This window comes from Pyxicephalus adspersus, chromosome 2, assembly GCF_032062135.1.
Source record: "Pyxicephalus adspersus chromosome 2, UCB_Pads_2.0, whole genome shotgun sequence".
NCBI classification, from domain to species: Eukaryota; Metazoa; Chordata; class Amphibia; order Anura; family Pyxicephalidae; genus Pyxicephalus; species Pyxicephalus adspersus.
In genome coordinates, this window is record NC_092859.1 from 136,437,849 (window position 1) to 136,449,837 (window position 11,989).

General features: G+C 40.6%; 1 protein-coding gene across 1 annotated transcript in view; it reads left to right on the forward strand.

The window, feature by feature from the left end:
• Positions 1–11,989, forward strand: part of UACA (uveal autoantigen with coiled-coil domains and ankyrin repeats) — a 49,497-nt gene that overhangs the window by 34,301 nt on the left and 3,207 nt on the right. Inside the window, exons 7-16 of the mRNA XM_072399121.1 lie at positions 404–441; positions 1,648–1,707; positions 1,795–1,902; positions 3,503–3,535; positions 3,622–3,720; positions 5,739–5,778; positions 5,860–5,912; positions 6,828–9,602; positions 9,884–10,003; positions 11,624–11,689. Coding sequence (XP_072255222.1) covers positions 404–441; positions 1,648–1,707; positions 1,795–1,902; positions 3,503–3,535; positions 3,622–3,720; positions 5,739–5,778; positions 5,860–5,912; positions 6,828–9,602; positions 9,884–10,003; positions 11,624–11,689 — 3,392 coding nt within the window. The remainder of the gene's footprint in view (positions 1–403; positions 442–1,647; positions 1,708–1,794; positions 1,903–3,502; positions 3,536–3,621; positions 3,721–5,738; positions 5,779–5,859; positions 5,913–6,827; positions 9,603–9,883; positions 10,004–11,623; positions 11,690–11,989) is intronic.

Here is an 11,989-nt window from a genome sequence, read left to right on the forward strand (position 1 = left end):
GCCATTTATTTTCAAATGCCCATCCATGTGTTAATTGTTTCTCTTCATGACACATTGCAAATATTTAATTCTGCTGAGTGTAAATATATACATTTAGTAGTGTGTTCCGCAAAGCAAAGAGTGTAATGGGGAAGCCTAAATCATGCATTTTTGTGAATTTTGATAGTTCTAGTAAGCCTGAAATCATTAGGGTATTACACCCAAAACCTCTGCATGCCAGTGTCTTTGACTTATCTTTTATATTGCCATTCTTTGTCATAAAGCGGACAAGTTAAAAAAACCAAAAAAAAAACCTGTGATTTCTACTTGCAGTGCATTTCAGGCAGTAAAATGTATTCTACATGTCAATTGATCCCAAAGATCATGGAAGATTGTGCTGACTTATTTGTGTATTTATTCACAGGTGCTGATCCTTTAAGAAGCAAAGTATCTTTACGAGCGGTGAGTTTAAATGTGATTGACAAAATGTTGTTTCTATAGATAAATCACAGCGGTAACTGAAATAGTCAGATTTATTGGATAAGGAGCATACACAGGCACAAATCCATATGCCCACTTTCTTTGATTTGTGTTGTAAATTTTTTGAAGCTAAATCATACACATCAGATGATTGTCAACTAAGACAACTGGTCATCTCGGGCTAAAATCTGAAGTGTCATAGGGTCTCCTGACATCATTTATCAATCCTCTCTCTCCATAAAATGTAACAGTGCTGTGTACACAGCTCTCATGTGTTCATCTGTCACTGGCATTACAATGATGGCTTAGATTACCATATGATGTGCATTACTGATCCGGGAGGGAAGAGAAGTTTTTTAGCTTTAATGGTGGAAAAAGAACATTTATGGCTTTATCTAAGCAGCCTGCACATCATTTGCAGTTCCCCTAGATCAGTGGTCTGTAATCTTCGGGCCGTAGACCGGTGCCGGTCCATAGTTGGTGAGTTTGGGGCTGCAAATGACAGGAGGCAGGAGCGCCGGCAGCAAGAGCACTGACAGTCCTCCTTACACTGCTCTAAATCTAGTGACCGTGTGACAACAGGAACGCAACCAGCGGGAGCGCAGGCGGCTCTCCTCACACTGCTTACACCGGAGCTGCTGAGAATGGCAGAGCAATGTATGTAAGGCTTACACTTCTGACATTCCCAGCAGCTCCTCCACCTGACAGCACAGCGCCTCTCTTGCATTACTCTGCTATTCTCAGCTAGTGTGATGACTGGAGGCTGAGCTGCTGAGAACAGCAGAGTAGTGTAAGCTGTACATATACCGGGCCACGGCACAGTTTTATTCTGTTACCGGGCCCTGCGGTCAGAAAAGTTAGGGGCCACTGCCCTAGATCATATCTGTATTTAAAACGTATGGCTATATTCTACCTTCTAGTCCCTGTCCTCTCAGTTTCCATTACTATTATATCTTTGCGTCTATGTTTACTCTTCGAGGTTTATGACCCCTACAAATCAGTTTGTTGCTTTTTACCAGTGAAATAACCACAGTTCCCTTTTGTAAGTTTAATAAAATATTGATCTTTCTTGTGATATAAACCCAAAGAACCATCTTCTTACATCCTCTTTGCTTCCCAGAAGTCACATTTTGATGTTTAGCTTGTAACAGGAGCTTATTTCTTGTTTTATGTGCTCTGTCCACACAGAAATGGGCAAAGGTTAACTCAAAAGAAGAAGCGCACGCAAAGTCCAAGGACCAGTCACAGGTGTGTGCAGCTTTATATGTTTGAAAGTGTGTTAAAGATGAGGCCGTGTCACAGTAACTTGTATGTGTGCTCACAAACTTCATTCAGGACCTGGAAAGTGAGAATGAAGATCTGCGTGAGAAACTGAGAAAAATACAGCTGGAGCAGCGTGCATTGCTGGACAAAGTGGGGGGCTTACAGCTGCAGCTTAACCAGGTACCATTCCAATTAATGACAAGCTTGGCTATGGAGATTTTTTGTGTAAATTATTTTAATAGGCAGGTGTATAAAGAACATGATTTGTATAGCTCATCAAATTGTCTGTTTATATAGCCTTTTGTGGGTGTGTTTATTAATTATTAGCCCGTGCTTAGTAGCTGTACCATAACTTGCGTTTCTGTTAAGATTCAGGCCACTTACAAAGTGACCTGAAAACTTGACATTCAGTTTGCTTCTAATAGAATCAAATCAAGGTTTTGAGCTGTTCTAGCAACAATGAACTGTTATCTATCTGATGGCTTTAGATTAACTGGTGATGTGATGCTGTGTGCGTTACTGATAATGGAGGGAAGTTTTGTAACTTTAATGGAGAAAAAAGTACATTTTTGGGGTTATCTAGGTAGCCCCTAGATCATATCTGCATGTAAAACCTATGTTTCCATTACTGTTATATCTTTGCTTCTGTGTTTACTAATGGAGGTTTATGATCCCTACAATTCAATGCTCTGCTTTTTAACAGTGAAAAAACCACAGTTCCCTTTAGTAGCTGCACCATAACTAGCGATTCTTTTCAGATTCAGGGCATTTATAAATGGCCTGACCAACCGACTTTCTTTTTGCTTTTGATAGGTTACTGTTTTGATAGGTTGAGGTGTTTTCAGTTAGCTTGATTTTCATTGGCATTAGCTGTATGTGGTGTACATTACCAACATGCAGACTGCTGACGTATCTCCTGTAAATGGGCTGACCAGCTTTAAGGACCAACATCCAATGTTCCCTGTCATTCCTGGCCTGTAGCAGAAAACTTTTAGCATTGATAATCCAGAGCTAGATTGCCTGGCACAAAGCAAAGGGTATCTAATTTTGTTTTTGTTTTTTTGTTTACTTCACATTAATAAAAGTGCAGGCATCTTAGTGAGGCTCTTCTTACAACAGAAGTGTAACAATCTATAGGCACAAGATCTGGAACCCATCAATATGATTAAGCAGCTTGAATAGCTGGTGGGCTGAATCATTCACAGGTTTACTTTAACTAAATTATTTTGAAAGAAGACCTGTGCTGAGAGAGAAATCTGTTGATGATCTTATCTTCTGAAAGTGCTAGTTGGCTGGGAGCTGTGCAGATCCTGATACCAACCCATTGAGTATCTGACCCTGAACATGTTCTGTCTTTAGTTATTGTATGTTTCACTCAACCAGACATCTCAGGAGCGATAGGGATGACAGTCCTTGGCTTACCTCTGATTTCTTTATAAAGAAGCCTTTTTTCAGCACCCTGGAAAGTTTTTGAGTATGTTTCTTGCTGTGATTACTGCTCAGGAACCTTTTGTTGTAACAGGTGGAATATTTCCTCTTGGCTGAAGTTCTAGAATTGTAAAACTGTGGAAACTCATTCACTGCAGATTAGAGGGGTAAAAGGGAAAAAACTGCCTGTCAGCAGGAGACGGGAAATAACGTATTTTAGCATTTCACCCAGATGGGGGGTGTGGGAGGCTCGGTTTTGTACAGGGGAACTAGGTGGGGTTTCCAGCAGTTTGTGGTATAGAATACAATTGTTCTCTGGTCACAATACACTTACACTGTGTTCATGTTACAGGAGCAGATGATAACAGATGATCTGGAGAATGAGGTAAGGTCCTGCAACCCGTGCTAACTATTGTCTTTTCTGTAAGTTCCAGACATTTTTTTATTTCCTAATCTTTTTTCCAATAATAGAAAGAGGAGCTGAAATCCCTGCTGGAAGCAAAGGAGAAAGAACTAGAAGAGAGTTTGAGAACTATGGAGAACCTACGAGGAAAAATGAGATATTATGAGGTGAGCAAGAGACTGGGTCAGTGTGACAGGATGTGGATAGGAAGTCAGGGAACTGGAAATGGAGAGTGCAGTCAATGGAGAACAAGGAAATGCATAGTTGCAGTATTCTACATTTGTCTATAAGCTCCTGAAAAGTTAGTTGCTATAATATCGAAACATTTACTGTACTTTTCAGGAGCCTAGGCAGAAATGTGCCTTTAAAGTTCTGAGTTTTCCTGTTAATATTGGTAAAAACAATTTCTAAACTGCATTGCTGTGAATTTCTACCTTTCTACCTTTCTGCTCTCAGCATAGCAGACTATATTGTAGGGTCGTGTGATCAGTATTTGGGTTTGGATGGGGTTTGGTATTCAGCTTGTTGCTACTGTCACTGAAGACTGTAGGAATTGGCTCTGCCTGGTTTCTAAATAAGCGATTCATGCATATATATGGTGCTTCTTATAGGAACAGAATTATAAGCTTAGAGCAGTAACACAGGGTTCTGTGAAACCCAAGTATTCTTCCAAAGCTCGCTAGGGGTTCTTAAAGCAATGAACAATTAGTGTCTCTCAGGTCAGTTCAAGTGATACCAATGATCTTTTTGGCTTGTATGGGTGACATTCTTCCCACTGGCCAGCCTGTAAGAAGCATTGGATGTGCATTTAGAGAAGTAAAAAGGTCCCTTAAATTTTTTTATACAGCCAGCTGGAGGAAAGGGGTAGTTATTATTATTCCAGGGATCAGCCTTAGTACTGATTATCCAGTACAAATCACAACTCTGCTACTTGAATGTTCTGGGAGACCTAATTCCTTTACTTGCTCTGTGTTTTATAAATGAGTTACTCTCATTGAAATAATTGTTCAAACTACCATAATTCACTTAGCTTTCCTGCTTTGAACATTTAGTCTTTTATGGTTTATCTTCATACAAATAAATTACATTTTGTGCTTCACATGACATGCAGCCACTTGAAGGATCAAATAACATGGTTATTATGGCTTTATTAAGCTTGTCACGTACTTGTTACCCTTAAACCTCTTAAACTTTACTGGACCGGATTGGTTTTTAAACCAGTAAAAAACATTGAAAAAAAAACTTCAACATAATGCTGTCAGTACAAAAGTCATTTAAGTCCAACAAAACCGGTAACTCAGGACAGTTACCGGACCATTAACCTTTACCCTAAAACGGAATTATCTCTGTAAAGCCGGTATTCTCAATCTATCCGGCTTTAAAAAGAGAATCCTGCTGTGTTTACTGTCACGACTTGTATCCTGTACGTATCCTGTAGTTTGGTAGAAAAGTGGTATACAGGATGTGCATCAATATTACTTCATAAAAATGTTTTAGCCCTTTATCATATCAAAGGGATAGGGCAAAACATACTTGTACTCTGCACTTGTACTCTCCAGGTGATGAATGGCGAGTGCTGTACACAAGCCCGATTCTCGTCGAATATCCACCCTAAGGCGATTATCCGACAAGAATCATCTGACGTGTCTACGTAGCCTAATGCCAGTGAGGCTGATAAACTTTTCTGTTTAGTTACTAGCTTTTTTTTTTCCTTTTAATACTATTTAAACATGTTGTGTCCCTTTCTTCGCCATGCTCATTCTCAGGGTGGCAAGTGAAACTCATATTTTGTAGTTGCTGGATAGCTGTGCTTTTAGAACCATTCCTGATAATTTATATGCAGCGGGAATAAAGTTCTTGTCATATGATTCCTTCTAACCCAGCTTACTATTTTTGTGACACCTCAAGCAGTTAGGAGAAATAATCGGTTTGTCATCACCAGGCAGCAATAGATCAGATTTGAATCCTACGTTTTTACATCAGGTCTGGGTCTGAGGAATTGTGTTGTTGGCTTTGTTGTTTGTTGTATTCCAATGCATTTCTACAACACTGTCAAATCTACTTATGTCATGTTAACTTTAATGAATTCTAAATATTCTCTGAGGTTTCTCCATCTAATATCAAATTGATGCCATTGCTTACAAATCCAAAGCCCTAAAACCATTTCCTACTTTTTGTTTTGCAGCAGAAGAATCACTCTGCCCCGAGTAGCCCCTTCAGCCCTGGTGAGTACGAGACCACATGCCAATATTACTGTCATTATATTGCACATAAAGGACGTCTGACACCGTTTTCTTGCTTTTTAGGTAAAGAGGAGGTTGTAATAAAACAGAATCTTGTTCTAAGCGCAGATCCTCAGGTACTGTATGTGAATAAAATACACACAAGTGGTTTTGTGATTTGGCTGCATTATATATATATATATATATATATATAAATAAATAAATAAAGATTATAATGATGAGACTGTATTGTTGTTGATGTTAGCAGTGTTAAGTGTTCTTATTTTACAACTCGGAGCATTTTGTACTGAAGCCTTTACAGTATTCTTAACTGGAGCTGATGGTTTATTTTTTTATGAAAAGCATATGCTTAGAAACAAATGTTGGAATACTGGTTAACTAAGCAATAAACATCATACACAAGTTCTTGATTGAGGCTGCGTACACACCTTCAATAATTGTCGTTGGAAAGGATCTTCCACAATCCTTTCCAATGACAAAGACTGAACGATGTATGAACGAGTGCTGTACATACGGTGCACTTCTGCTCTGTGGAGAGGAAAGGGGAGAAGGACAGAGCGGCACTCCACTGTGCTCCCTCTCCCTTCACTGTCATTACGATTGTTCATCGTTCATGGATCCGCCAGGACGAACTCGTGAACAAGGAGTGTTGTGTACACATTTTTTAAAAGGAAATATTGGTAACAAAGGAATGGTTTTTGCCACACTTGGCTAACTTCCTTAGCTGCATAGCTGCCATCTGTTGTTGCCTTCTTGAAAGGTAAAATGGTAGCTAACATACAGTAGTGCCCGAAATGGCAAGTTGTAACCTGACTTCTAAATGATGTTCTGCAGAACAGAATGTATCTATCGCTGTAGTGGTTGAAGTTTATACACTGTTTTATGTGAATATTTTCATAGCTGGTTGCATAGATTAGATCATATTGTAAATATTACTTATAAACCATATTGACTCCAATGGTGTAATTTTAAATATTTGCTTTACACCTGCTTTTCTCTTTTTTTTTTTTTTTTTTTTTTTTTTTTTTCAGCATGCAGCTCACCTGCCGGCCAGGTCTCAGCTGCGTCCTTTAGAACTTCCTGGGGAAAATGCTGATCAACGGCAAGAGATGGAAGCCATTCGCAGATACTATGAGATGGCCAGAGAAGAGGTCATGAGGCTGCAGCAAGAGCTGTCAAGGAGATCTTCTGAGTGTGTAGCTCTGGCTTCTGAGAGGGATCGGAGCAAAGCCGAGTCGGACCAACAGATCCGGCAATTGGAAGAAGCACTCCGTGATGTTCAGAAGCGGATGCTAGATTCTGAGAGCAAAGTAAAGCAAATGCAGACACATTTCCTTGCACTAAAAGATCACTTGACCCAAGAAGCTCTAAATGGAAGCTCACGTGCAGAGGAACTACAGGAACAGCTCAGAGAGGTAAAGGGTAAATATGAGGGAGCATCTGCTGAAGTTGGAAAGCTGCGCAACCAGCTGCGTCACAATGAGCTTCTGGTGCAGGAGCTGCGCAGAGAGGATGCGCGATTGCGTAAAGAGAACAGGCGTTTGCAGGATGAGCTAGCGGTTTGTGAGGAGGAGAAGGAACAAGCCGAGCGAAGGGCCCAAGAGGCTGGGGAGCAGTTGGGGTTGGCCGTCACCACTGACAAGTTTGAAAACATGAGATGCCTTTTAACTAATGAGGTGAATGAAAAGTCACGGAAGTTAGAAGAAGCTGAACAGGAGCTGAGCCGTGTCCGAGATGAATTGGAAACTGCAAATAAGGAGAAAAGAAAGTCTGAACCCAAGCTAGATATGCTGAGGAAAGAGATGGATGAATTAAAAGTAAAGAATAGCATCCTTTCACGTGAAAGTGAGAAGCTTCAGTCAGAGAAGATCCTGCTTCAGAGGCAAATCGAAGAGCTAAGAGGGCAAATGAGAAGTCAGCATGTTCCAGCACAGCTGCATGCAGAGACTAAGAGAGCCTGTGAAGAAACCATAGCTCTGCTGAGCCAAAAGCTAACAGAGTCCGAGCAAAATCACAGGAAGTCTGAGTTGGAACAGGAGAAGCTGCTGGAGGAGAAGAAGACTTTGAAGGAAGGTATGATTCTTCTCCAAGCATCCTCCACTCCCCGCCAGGAGTATGAAACAAAAATGAAAGAATTGCAGTCAAGGATTGCACAATTGGAGAAACAGCTGGCTGAGGTGACAAAGAACTGTGAAGAAGAAGCAAAGAGAGCCTGTTCTCTGCTCTCCGAGAATGCCAGTCTAAAGGAAAATTACATACCTCTTGCCACACACCTGCAAACTTCTGTCTCGCTGACCGCTGAGCTGGAGAAAGCTAAAGCTGAGGTTTTCATGGTCAAAAAGCAACTGGAGAATGAGACAAATCAGGTGAAGACTGTTCAGGCTGAGCTGGAGAAGCAGATTATGAATCAGAAAGGCCTGCAAGCACAGTTAGATGGCGAGTCTGCTATGAAGTTAGATTTGCAAACCCAGCTGAAGAATCAGACTGCAAAGGAGGCAGCATTGCAAGAAAAGCTGAAAACGGAGGTCTCGAAGAATGCAGAACTGCAAACTTTGGCATCTGGTGAAACTGCCACACGGACAGAGTTGCAGTCACAACTGGACAAGCTGAAGGATCAGATCCGCTTCGATTATGTAGCTAGAAAGGAACATGAAAATAAAATAGCAGAGCTGCAGAAATGTGAAGAAAAGGCTAAGCAAGAATATTCGCAGGCATATGCTAAATATCAGCATGAAAAGGAAGAGGTGAGCAAACTGCAAGCAGCAATTAAAGAGCAGAGAGCAGAGCTGGACACATTACAGCGTTGTATCACTGAAAAATATGCTCCACTTACCAGTATGGAAGAAAAAGAGAGACATTTCTTGGCACTACGAAAGGAAATGGAATTTGAGTTACAGAAGCAGTGTCAAATAACTCAAGAGACTAAAGATTGTCTCTCAAAACAGCAGCAAGAGACACTAGACCTCAGGAAAGAACTGGCAATATCAAAGCAGACCCTTCTTCAAGAACAGATGTCACGAAAGGAAGAGGAGGCTGCAATGCTCAAAGAGCTGGATGAACTCCGGACTTGTGTAAAGGACCAGCAGAGGACACAGACTGAGGCTGAGGAAAAGCAGCGCATGATGCAAGAAGAAAATATACAGACCACCAGAAAGCTGAATGTGCTGCAGGAATGTCTTAGCAGTCAATACATTCCCATACAAATTCACAATGATTTAAAGGCCACACTGGACAATACCAGAGCTAATCTTGAGGCTGAGCTAAGTACCAAGGTCAGCCTATGTGAGAAGATGCAGAAAAAAGTGCGTGACTTGGAAAATAAACTTGAGGAACAAAGAGGTTCTTGTATATCCAATGCACAGCATGCTGAGGAAAAGAAGGGCTGGCAGAGAAAAGAAGCTGAAGCTCAAGAAAAGTTACTGGTGAAGGAGGAAGCTCTCCGTGTGGCTGAACAGGAAGTCAAGAGATTACAAGAAGAGCTGAACAGAACCCAGCAAAAGTTAGAAGAAATTCAAAATCAAAGACAGAGGGAAAAAGTTGATTTTACTACAGTGAGAACAGCCCTGGAACAAAAAGTATCTTTACTGGAAGATGCCAGTAGCAAGTACAAAGAGGATAACAAACAGATGGCACAGAAGCTGCAGGATACATTGACACAGTGTGAGAAAGTCAAGCAAAAGAACCAAAGTCGAGAACAAGAGATAACGCTGCTTAAGGAGAAACAAGAACAGAGTCTGTGTACAATTAATGAGTTACAGGACACCATCCAGAAATCGTCCAGAGACTTGGAGAACAAGGATAAGCAGGTAAGGTCCTGTTAAGTCCTTCATATACCAGAGATGATTTTATTTTCTTTGATTTTCCTTTATTATCATTACAGTTTAAAGGTCATTATGTCAATTAGTGACTATACAAAAATCATTTATTATATAGGCCGGTGAGGTTATAGATTCTGAAGTATCTTGCAACAAATTGAACATGTCTATGGGGTAAATAATTGATGTAGATTTGTTCCTTTTTCAGATATTGAAAAGATCTTCAACTGGTGTACTCTATTCTCTTGGTCTGATATTTATTTTTCTTCTAGGTTTCTATTCTTCTTAAGGATGTAGAGAGGCTAAAGCAGTCCTTGTCCCAGCTTCCTGGAAAGAGCCAGTCAACAGAGCCTCTGCAGAATCAGATCAAAGCCTTACAGTGTCAACTGGAAGTAAGTAGTTGCATGGAACCACTTTATATACTTTAAAACTTTGGCTTTGTTCATGGGCATTTAGCCCTTTTGCTTCCATACACGGTTACATTTTTTCAGTGAAATGTTAACCTTTTTAGTAATACTATCTGCATACATGCCCCCTATAGATCAGCACAATGTTCACATCCCTGCTATGAATTTATTTATTTGGATCAGCTGTCAGTTTTGGATTTTTTAGAATCCCTGAAAGTGTTTAATATATCCTTTACAGAGAATTGTTTAAGTAGCGGTTGCTCTGGAAAGTTAACTCTGTCCTCACACATATGCCTTCTGGTATGAACTGTTCCGTCTACTCTTGTAGTGGTCCACACCAACAGGGGATCCACCAAGGTTTTATTAGTTGTTACCATCTTTAGGGATTACTCTGATGAACAAAGAATCTTACAGCCATATCAGTAGACGTCACTCTGTCCTGTTAATTCTACTGCTTTTTCAAACCATGTTTTGGTCTGTTTTGGTTTAAACCTGTTTTCTAAAGTCTCCGAATTAGGGCTTTGTACCCTAACCCCCACTTAATTTGTCCTATCTTACTCAGACATAAAAGACAGAGCTATGAACTTTTGTATCTAGATAAGATTACCAGGAATGGCACGGGTGGGAGGTGGACTTTTTTCACTGATTGTTTCACCCCCAAGGCCATGTACACACAGGCAGTGGTTCTCGTCCGATAATCGGCTCAGGGCTGATATCAGACGAGAATCTGGCATGTGTACAGTGCTCGTAATGAAAGTGAAGGGGAAAGAGCGCAGCAGAGTGTCGCTCCGTCGTTCTCCCCTTCTCCATAGAGCAGAATGGTGCTGTATGTTTAGCGCTCGTTCATACATCGTGCAGTTCTTCGTCGTTGGAAAGGATCTTTCACAATCCTTTCCAACGACAATTATTGCACGTGTGTACTTAGCCTAAGGCTGCATGAATGAATGCTGTACAGGAGTTCTGTACAGCCTGAGGCAATTATCAGACAAGAATTATGTGACGTGTGTATGTAGCCTAGCTCTAGGATCTGGATTTCTCTCACTCTAGTGATTTCAAGTCCGCCCCGCCCTCTAGGAATTTTTCCTTTTGCATTAAATTTCCTCTTCCTGTTAGTTGGGGATCTACACAAGATCCTAGAAAACATTGTTTCCTCCTTGTTTGGACAATGTGCAATGTTCAATCTCTGGGAAACACATAATTTTTTAACCTTATTTAGCAGGTCTGCCTCCACACTGCAAGGAATAAATGTTTTTGTCTGGGGAATGATAAATAAGGGGAAAATATATCCTATTACTTCATGGACACTGATTGATTGACCCTGTTGCCCAGTTTTTGAAGCCCATTGAGGGGCCACACATTCCACCTGTGTGTGTATGGCCTTTCTCTTGGTACTGCTTGCTACTAATCTCAAACATGATGGGCTTACTTTTAAGTTAATTGTTTGTTTTGTTGTTAATGTCTTTATCTGTGTAATTTACCTTTGGGAGGGCATGTAATGTTACTGTTCCATTTAGATTACATTTTATGTTTACTCCTGGTCTGTTAGCATCTTGTGTGATGTGTATCCAGTATATCATTGTCTAACCGACGTATTGTTTATTACAGGAGTCGCAGCGCAGGCACCAGGAGATCATCTCCATCTATCGTGCTCATCTTTTGAATGCTGTTCAGGTAAGGCTTTTTGCACTTCTCAGTTTCTTATTGTGCACAATATCAAAGATCTGGTTAAACTAACATTCTTCAAATACTGCAACCCGAGTAGCAATATTCCATCCATGCTGTCCGCTGCTTACTGACTACATTTTATTTAAGGATTGGAGACCATAAATTTTAAGCTGACATTAACCTAACAAAGACTTTATTTTAGTTTTTTAGTAGTCGCGCCACTCCTTAAAGAGAGCATTAGGCAGTGGGGTGTTGTTCATATGATTAGTCCTAGTATTAGGTTCTCACAATCTCTGCAGATGTGTA